The sequence below is a fragment of the Neophocaena asiaeorientalis genome, unplaced genomic scaffold (genome assembly GCF_003031525.2).
Source record: "Neophocaena asiaeorientalis asiaeorientalis breed wild unplaced genomic scaffold, Neophocaena_asiaeorientalis_V1.1 scaffold206, whole genome shotgun sequence".
Lineage (NCBI taxonomy): Eukaryota > Metazoa > Chordata > Mammalia > Artiodactyla > Phocoenidae > Neophocaena > Neophocaena asiaeorientalis.
In genome coordinates, this window is record NW_020174578.1 from 2,548,276 (window position 1) to 2,567,496 (window position 19,221).

General features: G+C 43.1%; 1 protein-coding gene across 4 annotated transcripts in view; it reads right to left on the bottom strand.

Moving 5' to 3' along the window:
* Nucleotides 1-3,084: 3,084 nt before the first annotated feature.
* The window catches only part of AGK (acylglycerol kinase), a 120,844-nt gene continuing 104,707 nt past the window's right edge, over nucleotides 3,085-19,221 (bottom strand). For 2 of the 4 annotated variants that reach the window (XM_024758051.1, XM_024758050.1), the window contains exons 13-17: nucleotides 14,848-14,995; nucleotides 14,295-14,389; nucleotides 7,935-8,005; nucleotides 5,885-5,969; nucleotides 3,415-4,478 (exon numbers count right to left, since the gene is read on the bottom strand). In XM_024758051.1, coding sequence (XP_024613819.1) covers nucleotides 4,341-4,478; nucleotides 5,885-5,969; nucleotides 7,935-8,005; nucleotides 14,295-14,389; nucleotides 14,848-14,995 — 537 coding nt within the window. In that variant the 3' untranslated portion in view covers nucleotides 3,415-4,340. Of the gene's footprint in view, nucleotides 4,479-5,884; nucleotides 5,970-7,934; nucleotides 8,006-14,294; nucleotides 14,390-14,847; nucleotides 14,996-19,221 lie in introns of all 4 variants that reach the window. The other 2 variants (XM_024758052.1, XM_024758053.1) reach the window with 2 other exon arrangements.

Below are 19,221 nucleotides of genomic sequence, written 5' to 3' on the forward strand. Positions count from 1 at the left end.
GACGTGAGCTCACCTCGTCTTACGGAAACAGAATCACGACTAACTGCTGAACAACCGTCAACCAAAAAAAAACGCTGGAACCTACCAGAAAAGATACCCTATATCCAAAGACAAAGCAGCCGCCACAATGAGATTGTAGGAGGGGTGCAATCGTGATAAAATCAAACCCCGTACGTGCCAGGTGGGCAACCCACAAACTGGAAGATAATTATACCACAGAAGTTCTCCCACAGGAGTGAAAGTTCTGAGCCCCATGTCAGGCTCCCCAGCCTGGGGGTCTGGCAACAGGAGGAGGAGCGCCCAGAGAAGCTGGCTTTGGAGGCCAGCGAGGTTTGATTGCAGGAATTCCACAGGACTGGCGCAAACAGAAACTCCACTCTTGGAAGGGCGCACACAGGGTCTCGTGTGCACCACGATCCAGGGAAAAAGCAGAGACCTCGTAACTTACCTGCTAGTATTGGAGGGTCTCCTGCAGAGGCGGGAGGCGGCTGTGGCTCACTGTGGGGACAGGGACACTGGCGGCAGTAGTTCTGGAGAGTGTTCATTGGCATGAGCCCTTTTGGAGGCCACCATTTTCTCACCAAGACCTCGCCCCACCCAACAGCCAGTGCTAGGATGCCTCAGGCCAAACAACCAACAGGGTGGGAACGCAGCCCCACCCATCAACAGGTAGGTTACTTAAAGTCCTGCTGAGAACACAGCTGCCCGATAAACACAACCCCTGACACGGCCTTGCCCACCAGAGGGCAGACCACACAAGCAAGAAGAACTACAACTCTGCAGTCTGCAGAATGGAAACCGCAGTCATAAAGGCAAAATGATTTGGCAGAGAAGTATGTCCCAGATGAAGGAACAAGATAAAACCCCAGAAAAAAAACTGATAGGCAATCCACCTGAAGAATTCAGAGTAATGATAGTAAAGATGACCCAAGATCTCAAGAAAAGAATGGAGGCACAGATCAAGAAGGTACAAGAAATGTTTAACAAAGCTAAAAGATTAAAAGAACAAATAGAGATGAACAATACAATAACCGAAATGAAAAATACACTAGAAGGAATCAATAGCAGAATAAATGAGGCAGAAGAACGGATAAGTGACTTGGAAGACAGAATGGTGGAAATCACTGCCATGGAACAAAACAAAAGAATGAAAAGAAATGAGGAAAATCCAGGAGACCTCTAGGACAACATTACACACACCAACATTTGCATTATCAGGATCCCAGAAGGAGCAGAGAGAGAGAACCTGAGAAAATATTTGAAGAGAGAATAGCTGAAAACTTCCCTAGTATGGGAAAGGAAACAGTCACCCAAGTCCAGGAAGCACAGAGTCCCAGGCAGGATAAACCCAAGGAGGAATATGCTGAGACACATAGCAATCAAATTGGCAAAAATTGAAGACAAAGAAAAAGTATTATTAAAAGCAACAAGGGAAAAGCAACATATAATGTACAAGGGAGTCCCCGTAAGGTTATCAGCTGGTTTCTCAGCAGAAACTCTGTAGGCCAGAAGGGAGTGGCACAATATATTTAAAGTGATGAAAGGGAAGAACCTACAACCAAGATTACTCTACCCCACAAGGCTCTCATACAGATTTGATGGAGAAATCAAAAGCTTTACAGACGAGCAAAAGCTAAGAGAATTCAGCACCACCAAATCAGCTTTGCAACAAATGCTAAAGGAACTCCTCCAGGCAGAAAAGAAAAGGCCAAAACTAGAAACAAGACAATTATGAATGGAAAAGCTCACCAGTAAAGGCAAACATACAGAAAAGGGAGGAAATCATCTGCACACAAATATATCAAAACCAGCAACTCTAAGAAGACAGCACAAATGCAGGATATTGGAAATGCATTTGAAATTAAAAGACCAGCAACTTATAGCAGTCAGATATATAAACAAGATTATAAACAAGATTTTATCAAAACCTCATGGTAACAGCAAACCAAAAATCTACAATAGATACACACACAGAAAGGAAAAAGGAATCCAAACAACACTAAAAGTCATGAAATCACAAGAGAAGAGAACAAAAGAGGAAGGAAAGACATAAACAAAATGAAAAGACAACCCACAGAATGGGAGAAAATCTCTGCAAACGATGTGACTGATAAGGGATTAATCTCCCAACAGCTCATGAGACTCAATATCAAAAAACACAACCCAATCCAAAAATGGGCAGAAGACCTAAATAGACATTTCTCCAAAGAAGACATACAGACACATGAAAGGATGCTCAACATCACTAATCATTAGAGGAATGCAAATCAAAACTACAATGAGGTATCACCTCACACCAGTCAGAACGGCCAACATCAAAAAGTCTACAAACAATAAATGCTGGAGAGGGTGTGGAGAAAAGGGTGCCCTCTTGCACTGTTGGTGGGGATGTAAATTGGTACAGCCACTGTGGAGAACAGCATGGAGGTTCCTTAAGAAACTAAAAATAGAGCTACCACATGAGCCAGCAATCCCACTCCTGGGCATATATCTGGAGAAAAACATGGTTTGAAAGGATACACGCACCCCAGTATTCACTGCAGTGCTGTTTACAATAGCCAAGACACTAAATGTCCATCGACAGAGGAATGGATAAAGAAGATGTGGTGCATATGTACAATGGAATGAATGAAATAATGCCACTTGCAGAAACATGGGTGGACCTGGAGATTATCATACTGATATAAGTCAGAGAAAGACATATCATGATAGCGCTTATATGCAGAATCTAAAAAAAAAAAATGATACAAATGAACTTATTTACAAAACAGAGACAGACTTAGAGAAGGAACTTATAGTTACTAGGGGGAAAGACTGGGAGTTTGGGATTGACATGTACACACTGCTATATTTAAAATAGATAACCAACAAGGACCTGCTTGTATAGCACAGGGAGCTCTGCTCAGTACTATGTAATAAACTAATGGGAAAAGAATCTGAAAAAGAATAGATACATGTATACGTATAACTGAATCACTTTGCTGTACACCTGAAACTAACCTCCAATACAAAAATTTTTTGAAAACTTGAATAAACAACACAGAAAAACTGCTTTTTGATAAATGAACTCTAGGATAAAGAGCATTCTAATAAAATGTTGATTTTTTAATTATCAAAAATTTATAATATTCATCAATTGTATTTCAATAATTTATAACATTTATTCTGTACTGAGTTAACACTTGAACTAAAAAAAAGTTACTTTCACTTACATTTTTTGGTGTCAAGAAGATAGGTCCAATGGAAAGAAAATTTCAAGCATAAAAACATTACATTATGATAGCATTTGCTGAAAGTGGTTTGGAGATAACCATACAAGGATAATCGACATTTTCAATGACAAAAAACTTATTTTTGTAAATGGAGGATGACCGTTAAGTTGTTATGTATTTCAATTACACTGAATATGTTGAAGACAGTGATGTAACAGTTTTATTTTAAAATATCAACATTTACATGACACCAGAAAGTACATACTTTGGCAACTAACTTCCATGAAAAATTTTAGCTGTCAACTTAAAACTGAGGGGATACGTGATTTTTCAAAATACTTTTAGGAAGTACCTAAGCAGAGTAGTGTGTGGACCGCTGCTTTACAAGACTGTGTCCTGTTCAGTTTGGGGGACACCTCTTGTAGTAGAACCACCTGGGGAAGGTGGACACCTTTTTAAAAATGCAGATTCCTGGGCTCCAGCCCCAGACTGAGTTACTAGATTTGGGTTGGGCCCCAAGTGAGTCAGTTTTCAACATGCACCCCAGGTGGTTCTCATGCAAACCAACATTTAAGAAGCACGACTTCGGGGGAAAAAACGTATTTTACAGTATCTCAGCCATGGCTGAAGAGGGAAACACCTCAGGTATGTTTTTGATTAAGGAGAGAACTGAAAGACGCTAAGAATTGGAGCTCGCAAAGTAGCAGCACCCATGGAGGAGCCTGGGGAACGGGACGAGGCCGCAGAGGGCAGGCGCTTCCCTAGACTTCCCAGGGCGGCCACAGAGCCCACCAGGAGAGGACGAGCCACTCAGCCCAGGACCCTGCTTCCCACCGGGGAGCGAACAAGCTCTAGCCCTTCTCCATCCATTGAGGGTGGGGATTTCCTGGAACTAGCCTGAGGAAAAGCAGTATGTAGAAGGGACGGGCTGTCACAGCAGAGTCAAAGCATGCACTGCTGGGAAGCTGGCTGCAAAGCTGGGAAGCACTAGAGAGGAGGGTGGAGGGTACTTGCCATGAACAGGCCCTTGGGATCCTCTGACAGCGCTGCAGGGACGGGGAGGCCTTGGTTCCCTTTTGGTCCCAGGGTAGCCTAGAGTGCAGTCTCGGGCGCCCGCTTGCAGCCCACTCACTGGGCCGTGCTTTGCAGCAGCTGCTCCCTCTTCCGAGGGTCACAGAAGAACTGTAGTTTCCTGGGGAGCAGTTTCACCTGCACGGGCATCGCCTCGTATTCCTCGCTGTCGATGCTGAAGGAGCCCCCTGTTCCCTGTGGAGAAGAGAATATTCACAGCAGCTCACGCCCACGCTGGCTGGAATTCGTCATCACTAGAGCACCGGAGCAGGTTGCTAGGGAAAAGGTCCTCCTCTCTGAGGCTCTGGTCTAATGTTCTTTGAAAAGAGTATTTCTGTGCCTGTGTCAGACACGGGGCTGGTTCTGGAAATAGCCCTATTCTACCACCATGAAAAAGGTTTCAGTGGCCTCTGTCTCCTCCCAGAGTATTCTGGGATTTGTGAAACAAGGTTATCATTTTCAAATGCTTACTGTAAGACAGGGTCCTGTCACGTCTTTAAGGAAGTCATAGGACATACGTGTATGTCCTCAGCCCTAATCTTTCTCAAATGAAAAGCGAGAAACAGCCAATCTCTGAGGAAAGCCATTACAGCCACTTGATGACTCTCATGGTTCTTTAGGACTCGCTTAGCTTTATACCTGAGGTATAGCAACATTAATATTACAGACTCTATAAAACCCTTCTGTAACTCATGCATTTAATTCAACATTTGCTGTGTTGAAACTATGGTGCCAGCCACTGTGGGGACACCTACCTTTTTGAACACCTTAGTTTAATAGCCACAAGTCTTCAGAAGCCGCCTGTAGTTAAGTTTTTTTCCACTTATAGGTTATTCTACTAAGCTTGGCATTTCCCAGTAGAGAAAAATTTACTGCCATCCTGAAAACTGCTTCCAGATCCTTTTTTAAAAATGTGAAGCTAGGACTTCCGTGGTGGCACAGTGGTTAAGAATCTGCCTGCCAATGCAGGGGACGGGTTCAAGCCCTGGTCTGGGAAGATCCCACATGCCACAGAGCAACTAAGACCGTGTGCCACAGCTACTGAGCCTGCGCTCTAGAACCCACGAGCCACAACTACTGAGCCCACGTGCCACAACTACTGAAGCCCCTGCGCCTAGAGCCCATGCTCCACAACAAGAGAAGCCCGTGCACCACAACGAAGAGTAGCCCCCGCTCACAGCAACTAGAGAAAGCCCGCGCGCAGCAACGAAGACCCAATGCAGCCAAAAATAAATTTAAAAAAAAGTGAAGCCATAATGCACTATTAACATTTGCTAACCGGAGAACTTTGTGGGTATAGTAGCTATCTGCATAATTTACATTCAGAAAAATGAAAGCTCGGGAGACCTAAGGATCACTGTACGGAACCTTGGCTTGACAACACCGGAAGTCTTCAGGAGTCAACTCTAAACCCGTGACTCAGAAGGGGCTTCCGTCATCTTTTCAGGTCTCCCTTAATGTAGCCCAGAGCCTGGCACAGTGCTCAGCACGTATAAGGTACCTAAAAAAGGGTCTGTTTATAGGAAGGAGGGGGAAGAAAACAGGAAGGAAGACAGACCGGGAAAGAACCACAAGCTCTGGGACAGCTCACCCCCGCTCACCTCAGGAAGAAGCAAAGTGCAGCGGCTGGCCTGAAGACACTCGGTGCCGTCAGCACGCACCTTGGGGTCTCTCACCTTTTTACTTCTGTTGGTACAGGAAAAAGCAAGCTTGGAAACCAGTGCTGGCAGCTGCCTTCAACTGCAAGAACATAGCAGGTTCTGCCTGTCTTCTGATGATACGAAATAGATGGACTCATAATCTCTTGAACCATGGGGTTCTGTGAATAATTTTTCCCCCAGCGATTCTTGCTGAGTGTTGAGATACGTTCTAGTTTGAGCAGGTTTATTTACTGCAGAGAACTGTGCTTGAAGTTAAGACTGATTTTTCTCTGAATTGTTTTTTATTTTTAAATAGTTCCATGTATACCTAATTCCAGGGCTATTTAAAAAACTCAAATTTAAAAATTGGAATGAAATGAAATTCTTTAGAAAAAAGTACTAAACTTTTGATATTTGGTACTTCTTGTGAGTCTATTACTTAAAGGAGAAAATTTTTTATTCTAATGTAAACTGGTTATTTATATGAACCAGACTGAGTAGTTCTTGAATGAGTCTCCATATTGATATAAACAGTCTACTTAGCATAGCGCATCTTTACTTTGACTACGTGGCTTTAGAGTAGAATTATCAGCCTGTCCGCACGCACACGCACGCACACACACACACACACACACTCCCCCTTGTGTATATACCGCCAGTTAGGGTCAGTGGAAAAGGGGTAAAAGCTAATCTCAGTCCATTCTTTATCATTAATTAACAAGAGTAATTCTTTCATCTATGAAACTTCATCCATTTTCTAACGCAGCTTTACAATGTTCTTATCAGATACCCAGAGGAAACGGACATTACTTGATTTCACTTCCTGTAGAGACCAAAAGGAAACCATGTTATTTCTGCTGAAGATGACGACAGCAACAACACAGAACATAATAACTTCGTCTAATTTAAGCAGTATCACCGGTTTTTCTTCCTATTTTTGGATGTCAGTATTATGAAAGAGATTCAAATATAGCTGGTCCCACTGGCCAGACTTTCAATTAAGACACTGTGTGGCTTGTGGACCCTTCCTAGGAGAAGAAAGACTTTTCCCTTCTTCCTTATACTACAGTTAAGTAAATCAAAGGCTGCAGAAGCAGCTCTTCAGCAACTGAAGAATTGGTACCAAAGGCAAGAATAACACACACTGATGAAAGACATTGTACTGCCGGTGCTGGTGCAGAGAATGAAGTAGCCATGGAGACGCGGCTGCTGCAGCAGAAATGTCTAATCCTTAGATGGGCACCAGAGGGAGCTCTGAGACAGAGCTCATAAAAAGCTGAGCCGATTCCCAGTTGGCATGGTAACACACAGCCTCCTCAGATGCTTTGAAGGCTGGCAGAGGGTTGAGAGCATCCTTAACCAATAAAATTCTGGCAGAGGTAGGACTTAATAAATCAGACAGGACCTGGAAGGGTATTTTGTAGTGGAAAAGGGAAAAAAGCCTGGAAAATGTCCAAGGTACTCAACACCTTTCCATCAATGCCCTGGGAAGAGGGCAAGGTGGGCTGCCATGAATGGTAATGGATGCTGTGAAGTGCTTCACACTGAAAAAGAGTTTTCCCACACAGTCCCTTGTATGAGACTCAGAAACAATCCTGATAGAGGTGATTATACCACACCATTCTATACACAGGGAAAAGGATTCAGAGAAGGTAAAGGATTTGTCCAAGTCATAAGGCCAGTGAGTGGCAAAATCAAGATTTGTACCCAGTGGTTCTGACCCTGAAGCCAAAATTCTGGGCATGATGCCACACTACACTGAGTCCTGTCATTTCAGTCGAAAGACAACGACGGCTGCCGTACTCTGATCTTCCCGAAATGAATGGGGGAGGCCAAGGTAGGAGAGGCACACTACACATGCCAACTCAAATGAAGAAAGGATGCTATGGTCCCCAACCAGACAAGTCCTCGGTTGGAGCTCTGTCTTGGAGTGCATGGGCACTCAGACTGGTAAAGTCTGAGAACACAAAGTACTTAAAGCCTCACAGCCTATGGACCCCAGTCCACTTACCCTATAGTTATGAAGTCTCCTTTGCTGACCGTGTTGGGCTCCATGCAGATGTTCATAAAGTCTTCTTTGCTCTAAAAAGGTTAGGAAAACGAGAATTAATGCTCTGAAGTTTGGCTTATGCAGCCTGGTGCCCTCCTTTAGCCTTAGAGGGTCGCGGTTGGAGCTGTGTATTACAGAGGGGACTTTACTTTCAATGACTTTATCCTGAATATATCCTCAGTCCTTTTTCTTTTTACATTAAGACTTTTATTGACGTGGTATTTACATACCATAAAATTCATCTCTATTGCTTGCTTGTTTTTTTACTACATACATAAGCTAGGTAAACACTCAGGCTTGGAGGGTTGTCAAGTTCTGCCACTCACTAATAATCGTAGCTGTTGTAGTCTCTAGGATCCCCTCCCTGGCAGGCCAAGCTTTCAGCCCCTCTCTCCCAGCAAGTCTCCACCCTCACTGTACGTCATCACCATGCCACACTGGCTGGATCAGCTTCTGGATGTGGAGAGCACCCAAGTATCTGTGTTTTTTTTAAATGCTCTACATGCAAACTTGGTATGTGACCAGAGTTGAAGAGCAGCAATCCTTTTATGCCATGGCAATGTTTTTAAAACTCTACATTCCCAACCACAGAATGTTCTGGAAGAATTGAGCAACAAGGAAGTGGCTATAAAAACAGGCTTGGTTCCTGTGCCACTCCCCACAATTTACCACCAGTTGGTGGCTAGCAGTACAAACCTGGCCCTCTGTAAATCAATCCCAACGCTTCTGTGTCTGCTTCAAATAGAGGTTTGTTTATTTTTGGACAGCTTCAAAATCTGTAGCCCCAGGATCACCCCCAGGCCTCTGAGAGCTGACAGCCTGTGCCTAAGATTAAAGGGCACTATCAAAGCACAACCTCACATCTCAACTAGGAATTACAAAACATAGAGGGATAACTCTGCTCCAGGGTCACCTTTTGTTAAATGACTTATTGTCACCTATGTACCATGAACTCTTCTAAGTGCTAGGGTTGTGTCAATGAATGAAAAAAACAATTTCTGCCTACAAAGAACTTACATTCTACCAGAGAGTGGAAGGGATAAACAAAACACAACCATAATAAAATAATAAACTTCATGTATATTAGAAGTATGTTAGAGTATATCTGTATAAAAATAGTAAATTGTGGACTGTGTATGTATATTAGCATAAATGGCAAATTATAGAGTATATTAGAAGTATTACAGTATATTATAAAAATGAGACAAAAGGTGGTATTGGTGGCACTTTCAGTATATGTGCTACCGAAGCAAGCACGATTGGTGGCGTTTTTAAAGAGGGGTCCAGGTAGGCCTCACTGACAAGGTAACCTCTAAGCAGACACCTGAAGGAGGTGAGGGCATTGTGGAAATCCAGGGCAAACTCTAGCAAACGTCACCTGGAGGGCCTGTTAAAACACAGGTCAGAGCTTATGGTTCAGTAGATCTAGAGTGAGCCCCAAGAATCTTCATTTCTAACAAGGTCCCAAGCGACGCTACTGCTGCTGACCCAAGGCCCACACTTTGAGAACCACCGGTCTAGGGAAGCGCAGGCCCCACAAAGGGCACTGCCAGGGCAGGGGCCTTAGGTGGGAGCAGGCCTGACGTGGGAAAGAACAGCGAGGAGGCCAGTATGGCTGGAGCAGAGTGAGAAAAGGGGATGAGAGGAGATGGAATCAGACGGTTCAGGCACTGCAGCAGTAGGGCCTTGTGCACCCCCACGAGGAAGTTGGCCGTTAGGCTGAGTGAAGTGCAGAGCCACTGGAAGGTTCTAAGCAGAGAAATATGATTTGGCTTTTTTTAAATTAGGGTCTCTCTGGCTACTGTGTTTAAAGGAGAAGAAAAGGGGAAAGGGCGGGGAGACCCCTTAGGAACATATTGTAATAATCGGGCTGAAAGACGATGGTGCCTTGGATCAGCTGGCAGCGGACACTGTGAGACGCGCTGGCAATACTTAGAAGGTGAAGCCGCCAGGACTTCCTCTGAGATTTGATGCCACGAGAAAGAGGAGCCAGATGTTTGGCCTGAACAATGAAAAGGGTGGAATTACAATCGGCTGCGCTGCAGGAAGACGGAGGAGAAGGCAGGTTCGGGGGTGGAAGGGAAGACCGGTAGCTCAGTTTTGGACATGCCAAGACCGAAATGTATCTAGACATGGAAGGGGATAAGTAGATACACACGCGAGTCAAGGATTTGACTTTTGTTAAGAGTGCAAGTGCGAAAATCAATGTGTTAGGCTACAATGACAGGTTCAGCGAGAAAAAGCCTTATCTCAGTAGTGGCTGGAAAGGTACTTGATAAAATTAAAGATCCACTCATGATAAAAACTCTGAGCAAACTAGGATAGGAGTGGAAGGGGACTTCCTTAATCTGATAAAGGGTATCTACCAAAAACCCCATCAGACTCAAGAATGAAGCAGTGAAGCCTTTCTCTCTCAATCAGGAATGAGACAGGGACGCCTGCCATCACTGCTTGTGTTCAACACTGTACTGAGGCCCTAGCCTATGCGATAAGACAAAAGATAAGAAGAAGGTTAAGTGTTTGAAAGGGAAAAATCATATCAACTGCACTATTGGTAGTTGATGCGACTGAATCTATAGAAAACCTAAAGGGATCCATAAACTTAACATAATAATTGTTAGGTTGCTGATGCATGTCAATATAAAAATCATTACATGTCCATCAATCAGTTAAAAACTAACAATTTAAGAGATACTGTTTACAACAGTATCAAAAATTAAGATAACTAGGAATCTACCCAGCAAGACAAAATCTTATAGAGAAAACTATAAAACTTCATTGAAAGACAGTAAAAACCTAAATAAATGAAGATACGCCATATGCCTACGATAGAAGAGTCAATATTGTAGAAATGTCATTTCTCCGCAAATTGATCTACAGGTTCAATGTAATGCTGAGCAATGTTACAACAGATTTTTATGTGGAACTTAATAGACATTCTAAAGGATTTATAGAAGTCGGAGAGCCGAGAACAGCCAAGAGACTCTTTAAGAAGAAAAACATAGAAGGACTTACTATAAAACTATAATGATTAAGAGAAACATAGTATTAGTACAAATATAGAAAAATAGAGCAAAAGAATAGACTAGAAACATCTCCATGTATACAGATACTTGACGAATGACAGAGGTTTACTGCAGATCAGTGGGGTGGGGGGGAAGGACATTTCAATAAATGGTGCTTGGACAACTGGCTTTCTATACAGAAAGAATATAAAACTGGAGCCTTACCTCCATCATTCACAAAACTCAATTATAGGTGGGAGTACCTCTTTTTTAAGTAAATATGAAATCATTTGCTGCAAACCACGTCAACCTGGTTTTTCATTTAACAAGATACAATGAACATCTTCCCATGTCAATAGAGAACATTTTAAATACATGTACCAAAATGTATTTCTCATCAGTGGCCTGATTGTTTCACATATTTTGCTATTATAAATACAGTGAACATAGCTCTACAAGAGATCCTAATTTTCAAGCATTCCACACCCCTCAGGCCTCTTTCAGACTCTGAATGGACTTTTTTTTAATGATAAATGAACATTTTGAGCTATTACACGGCAGCCTCACTGTCTTTGAATATTTTATTGCATTTGCTTTTATTTTTACAAAGAGGATAGAAAAACAAATGTGCTGCTGCTGCTGGTGATAAGCAGCACAGGATCATATATTTTTATAATTGTCACAAAGATAAAAAGCTCTCGGCACTCTGAATGAGGCTAATCTCGAGCCACAATCACATACATACTCACTGAACTCAATCCATTCATTGGTATTCAATCATCAGCGCGAAGAACAAGGTTAAAGAACATGAACAAAACACTGGAAGTACATATCATCAGAGACTGAGTATAAAGGAAATGTATAATTAGAAATCTTATCTTTCTTTTTAAGATTCCTCTTTTTAACAGAGTATTTTTTTTAACCTTAATACATTCACTTTCACCAACATTTTCAGACTGTCTACATTATGTATCATCTGGTTATTTCTGAAGGATAAATTTCTAGAAATATGCTTAATAGGGCCAAGGGTATGCTTACTTTTCAGTTGCTTCATATATACTGCCAAAATGCCTTGGAGAAAAAGTGTTCCGATTTCTCTTTCCCTCAGGAAGACCTGACAGCCCGTTTCCCTGTCCACACCAACAGTGAACACTAGCAGGCTTTTTAATCTATGGCAATTCAATATTTAATACTTTAATTTGTATTTCTTTGATACTGAGCACTTTTTCTATTTCTTTACCTATGAAATTCAGAGAGAAGTTATATCTGCCTGATAGAGAAGCTACGAGGATGACATGCGCTGACACCATGTAAAATCCTTAGGTCAGTGCTTATCATGTAGTAAATAGAAGCGATTTTTTTCATGTTTATTTATTTCCTTTGTGAATTTCTAATTATGCCGCCTGCCTGTTGTTTATATTAGTCCTTTGCCCACTTCTTATTGATTATCCTAACAGTTAAGTATAAAGGAAAGCTATTAACTCCTGGTATATCACATCCTCATATTTTTCCCAATTTGTCATTAAAACACATTTTTTTAAAGGTTGATAAATTTTAAAGGAAATCTAAAAATGAGTGTCATTAAAATTTTTGTTTATAGTTTCTTTTTTATTAGAAGTAAATGCATCAATATGATTTTTGGTTAGATGCCAGTCTTGGAAAGGCCTTGTCCTCCCAAGTTTATATTGATAATCACTTAAGATTTCACTCTAGTGTTTTTTGTTTTGTTTTTTAATGAGGTACGCGGGCCTCTCACTGTTGTGGCCTCTCCCGTTGCGGAGCACAGGCTCCAGACGCACAGGCTCAGCGGCCATGGCTCACGGTGCTCCGCGGCATGTGGGATCTTCCCGGACAGGGGCACGAACCTGTGTCCCCTGCATCGGCAGGCGGGCTCTCAACCACTGCACCACCAGGGAAGCCCTCTAGTGTTTTTAATAGTTTTATTTTCTTACATTTAACCTTTTAATCCAACCAGAATCAATTCAGAAGGTGAAAAGAGCTATGTGATCCAAATGTTATACAATGGACATGCATTACCTTTATAATTAAAAAGCAATCCAATACTCTGAATATTAATATTAGAATCAAACTTCTCACTACACTTGTTCCCCTCATTCATCTTACTACATTCATATGTTCAACTCCATGTGCCAGTTTTCAGACTGACCAGGTTAGTTGTGAACATACTATTTTGATTCACATAAAAGCTGAACATAATATTAGTCCATGGTTAAGGATAGCTTTCCTACTGGCATTCTCATTAACATAAACTACTAAAGTTTTCTCTAGACCAGGGGTCAGTAAACCCTTACTGTGAATGGCCAGACAGTAAATGTTTTAAGCTTTGGGGCCGTTCAGTCTCTGTCACAACAACTCAGCTCTGCCACTGCCCCATAAGAGTGGTCACAGACAACATGGACATGGATGAATATGGCTGTGTTCCAATAAAACTTTACTTGTGGATGTTGAAACTTGAATTTCGTATACTTTTACCTATCACAAAATATAATCCTTCTTTTGACCTTTCTAACCATTTAAAAACGTAAAATCAATTCTCAGCTTGCAGTCTATAGTAAAACAGGTGGCAGACCAGTTTGCTAACCTCTGCTTTATTTCAAAAAATTTTTAGCACATTATCTGTATCAGTACTCTCCAGGAGAGCTTTTTGCACTATGGAAATGTTTTCTATTTGCGCCTTTCAATATGGCAGCTACTAGCCACGTATGGCTATTGAGCGCTCGTCATGTGGCACAAGTAATGAGTTTTAAATTTTATTTGTATTAATTTAAATTTAAGCAGCTACCTGTGACTAGTGGCTACCATACTGGTCAGCGCATGTCAACAGATTGGACTCAATATGTAAAACAGAGATGTTTGTGTGTATACATATATACATCTATATGAATGTAGATGTATATATGGTTTTCTCTCCTAGAGGCCTAAATCTACATATTTAATATAGTCACAAAAATAATGGATATTTACTCAAGTAAAAGTTCCACAAATTTTTATTCCTGTGACGAATGGGATTAGGCTAACTCCATCTCTAAAGGCCTTTTGCCCTCAGTTCTCTCAGGCAGAAGGCTTGGCGACAGATACTCGATCAGAGCCCCTTAAGCTTTTAGGCACTTCACTCGCTGTTTCTTCTCATTGCTTATTCCTCAAAGGCACCCCACATCCTCCTGTCCTGATCCTTCCCTCTCTATCCCCACAGGGTAAAAATAAAAACACCAAGTTAGTGGAAGAGCATGTAGCCTTTGTCACTTTTTCCCAAATGCTTTTCTACTTTAAAAAAAAAAAAAAAAGGCACACTTACTGCCAGGTCAAGCTGACTGTTCCGGGTCGAGATGGACAGTTCAAGGGTGGACAGCTGCACTTCTTTCCAGACCTCTGGGCTCACCTCTTGGGGGGCTGTGTGAAGGTATTCGATACAGGTCAGTGTCTCCCATGAACATCTCAGCACCACCACCACGGCCAGCTACCAGTGGCTCAGATGGCCTCCCGAGCCCATCTGCTGACCGCCCCCCCCCAACCCTGCTTAGTTTTCTTTATTTCATACTTTTGATACACAGGTTAAAGGGCCAGGCTCAAAATGGAATCTCTATGCCTGAGACATCCCTATAAAAGTAACATAAAGGTTGGTGACAGAAAGAGGGAGTCACTGAGAGTCACAACTGACACAGGCTGTTCCCATTCATGGGACACTGCTGCTGCCGTTTGGGGCCTGCACTGTGCACACAGAGAGCTGAGTTCAGCGATGCTGGAAAGGCTTCCCCTGCTCTAGGAGAGTCAAACACTGAGGTGGGGTCTGCTTCAGGCAGGCCTGAGCTGACCAGCGCTTTCCAATCGTCAGTCCCCATGCTGCTCACCGTCCTGCGGCTGTACCCAGTAGGATGCGAGCCTTCGTAATATTCTCCTGTACAAAGAGGGCCGTGGAGGGGTCTCTTCTGCTCCACTGGGAGGTCGCTCTGCAGGTCCCGTGTATGAGAGAGAGGCTTGATGAGTCTGAGGCCACTCCTTTCAATGTAAAGAGACAAAAACCTTTATCGTGCAGCACGATTCCAAACTCTTGGCGTTTCTCTCTACAAAGGATAGTATTCTACCCATATCTGCTTGGAAGCTAACAAGTAATCTCTCGTGGGATGGAATTATCTCTAATTTGGAGTGTGGAATCCTCAAGCTTTCTTTTCCTATTGAAGGCCTATAGGAACGCAGTGACTGCAGCCTCCATTGCTCTCCTAACACAGAGCAGAGAGGAGATCAAAGTGGACCAGTAACTAACCACTGCTTACGCTTGTCCAAGAAAACCTCAGTATGAACAAGCACAGAGTCATCCGACACTTTGCCTTAGAGAGGGTGACACAAACATGAAATCCAGTTGTATCACATACCTTCTTCGCTTCTGTCATCATATTCCACTCAGAGACCAGACTGGTTCAGTCCAGCCTCGAAATCCAGCCCAAGGCCTCTCATTCCTGCTTCAAAGGCCATCACTCTCAACTCTAGATTTGTCTTCTTCCTGGCACTGAGTCCAGTGCCATCCTGGGTCCCATCAGTGTCCCCAGGGATGATGAAAACAACACCCTAGCCTCTCAGCCCTTGACGTCACCTCTAACCCACCACAGCCACCGATTTCCATGGCCACATCCCGGTCCTTAGCAGTACCCGTAGCCACTCCATCTTAGAAATCTAAAGCCCTGATATCCTACCATCTAATCACTTCCCATATTCTTTTGTGCCCAGTGGCTCTTAGGGTGAACTGCTCCCTTGTTCTCCAGTTTCCATGGGGTGAATTACAAAAGAGTAACAGTTCCAACTCCTCTCACTCCACCTCTTACTCCTTCCCAAGTCCAGAAAGACCCAACCCCTTCTCTTCTCACTCTGGAAGCGGCCGTCCTGCGGACTCAGGCATCCACTGCTTCCTCACGCAGTGAGCTTACTTAGCAGTCTCTGCCCTGAAGGAGATGTTTTAAGTGGATAAAATCAATCTGGAGTGTTAGGAAATCAGATTGTGACCGCGTATCCAAGCTGTGTCCTTCACTCCTGCTGACATTTATAAAGCTGGCATGTTGATTTCCATACGCTTTGTTCCTGCATTTGGTTGGTCAGAGGAGGAAGAGAGGGGTGTGATTTGGGGGCCCGTGGAGACCCTAACCACACCACGCTCTCAGGCGCACTGAGAATCCCAGCCCCTGACCACGCCATTTGTCCTCAGGCCAACCAGATGAACAGTGGGTTACTTTACAGCACTCTCTTTTCCCATTGCTTTTGGCCCCCGTGTCTTCTTTCTTCCATAATGTTTGCCCTGAAAAGCCCCTATTCTTAATCAATCTGTCACTAGGTGTCTGTACTTCTACATGGTGGCTCAATATTATTAGAAGGGGAAATAAAACACTCCTGCTGAGTACTGACACAGGGAAAACAATCACCCAAACGAGCATATCCATGTCAACAAATTCTTGGTCTAAGGTTGTCCATGCCACTTGATAAGCCTTCTAAACCTATTTTCGTCTTGCTTCAAAACTCCCCGTACTACCATCACCATCACCACCACCACCATCACCAGCACCACCACCACCATCACCACCACCACCACCACATCACCATCACCACCACCACCTCACTTTCAAAAGATCACTTGCTTCCTGCACTTCAGTGAGAATATCAAGACATCAGTGAGAACCGCCTTACCTCTTTATAAATATGTTTTCATCTGTACCTCTTCTTTATTTCTCTCCTGTCTCAAGGAAAAAGGCATCCCTCCCCCATCCAAGGCTAGTCCAGGACTCTGGATCCCACTCCCTTCCATGTGCTCATGGAACTAGCTGAATCAGTCATGCTTTTTGTGTCCTTTCTTCTCCTCCCATTCTTTTTCACTTCTGCTTCAGGAAATAAAGACACAGATATCTCTCCAATTAAAAAAAACAGAACACTCCAGTGGCCCCATATTTCTCACTAGCTTTTGTCTTTTTATGTCCTTCTTTTCAGAGTCGAGATCCTTGAGGGAGTGGCTCTACTGCCTCTACTTTTTGCTCCCATTTACCCCTGAACTTTCTTCAGTGCGGCTTCAGCTCTTCCACCCACAGGCTACCGAACCTTCAGAGGGCACTCACTTTCCTGCCTCTATTTAGACTCTGCCGTTGCTTCTTGAAATCTCACTCTATTCTTGAAATTCTCTCTTCCATCGGCTTCTATGTCGGTACTTCCTCCTGGAGTCTCTCTTGGCGGTTCCCAGGCACCGTCTCTGCCTCTTTAAATGAAGGCTCTTCCTGGCCATCTATTCTCGACAGTAACTTTATCAAATCCATAGCTCAATGCCACTCATACACTTATGACATTTACATCTATTTCTTTAGCGCAGATCTCTCTGAATTCCAGACCGAAGTCACGACTGTATCGCCACCTGTCTGCACCACCAGTATGTTAAACTCAGTATGTGCCAAACTGAAAATTTCATCTTTCTTCACAAACTTCATTCTACTCTAATATTATCGGCATTAAGGGAAAACTCTAGTTACCAAACTCCAGTCCCTCAAACCAGAAATCTGGGAACACTACACACTCCTTCCAACTTTTGAGGGCTGTACCTCTTTAATCCATCCTGTGGTCAATATTCACTGTTACCACCTTATCACCTCTCAACTGGATTATGTTAAAAATCTTCTACCTGATGCCTTTGCCTTTAACTACCCATGTCCAATCTCCTGTCCACACTGTTGCCAAACAATTTTTCTAGAGGGAAAATCTGCTCTTGCCACTCCCCTGCTTAAGACTCAATAACCCTCTAGTGGGCTTCCCTGGTGGCGCAGGGGTTGAGAGTCCGCCTGCCGATTCAGGGGACATGGGTTCGTGCCCCGATCCGAGAAGATCCCACATGCCGCGGAACGGCTGGGCGCGCGAGCCGTGGCCGCTGGGCCTGCGCGTCCGGAGCCTGTGCTCTGCCAACGGGAGAGGCCACAGCAGTGAGAGGCCCGCGTACCGCAAAAAAAAAAAAAGAAAAAGAAAAAAAAGAACCCTCTAGTGCTTTAGTGATAAATGTCAGATCCCACATCAAAACCTGCCATCAGCGGTCCTGACCTGACCCTCAAAGTCCCCTTCCCGCCATGCCACTGCATTGGCCGTAATTAAAGACCGTGTTACCCCACTGTGACTTCACACATCCTCACCGCTCCACCTGGAATGCCATTATCTAGTCCTGTATGTATTTCAAAATCTGGCAAAAGTGTCACCTTCCCTGGGCTGCCTTTACCAACCTTCAGTCAGGGGTAAATGCCCCTCCTCTCTGCTTCCGTCTTATTCTCTCCATATTTCTCTCTTAGCACTTGCCAAACTGCTGATTTACCTGGACCTCACCCCCAGCACTTGAATACTTCTTGAGGGCAGGAAGCCTGTCTTATTTGACTTTGCATTCCAAATATATAGCAGGGCTTGCCACACAACAGGTATGCAGTAATTGTTTGCTGAAGAAATGATGGAAACAGTTTACATGCTCCCAGATTCTACAACTTAAATAAGTAGTTACTCTATTTTTCCTGAATGCAATCCCTACTCCACCAATGTAATTATCCCCTCAAGCAACAACAGTAATGCATTTTACTCACACAATTTGCCTTAGGTATAGAAAGTCCCTGGCGCCCCCCAAGTTCATTTTAATAATCATGTAGATTGGTTACCCCGAGTACTTTAATGGTTTTGTTATCCATCTGGAATTTATTTAGAAGGTAAAGGGAGCTATGTTTTCCAAACATTTTGCAATGGACATATATTACTTTTGTAATTCGAAAAACACTCGATACTCTGAATGTTAACATTAAAACCAAACTTTTCACTACATTCAAACTTCATCTGCCAATTTTCAGATTGGTCGAATTGTAAATATACTACCTTGATTTGCGTAAAAGCTGAACACAGTATATAGTACACAGATTAAGTATGACTTTTCTATTAGCATTTTCATTAATATACATTGTTGAGCTTTTCTCTATGCCAGTATTTTTCATTGTATAGTCTACAGCAGCATGGCCTGATAGAACTTTCTCTGATGATGGCAACTGTCTCTATACCTGTGCTGTCCAATACAGCAACCACTACCCACATCTGGCTAGTTTGAAAAAGCACAGTTTGAAGCACAAAGCATAGTTTGAAACCTCCTATATTATACACAAGCCTGTATGATTAGATACACAACTTCAGTTCATTTCCAGATGCTAATATATAGACACACTTGCAAATAGTTAATGAGA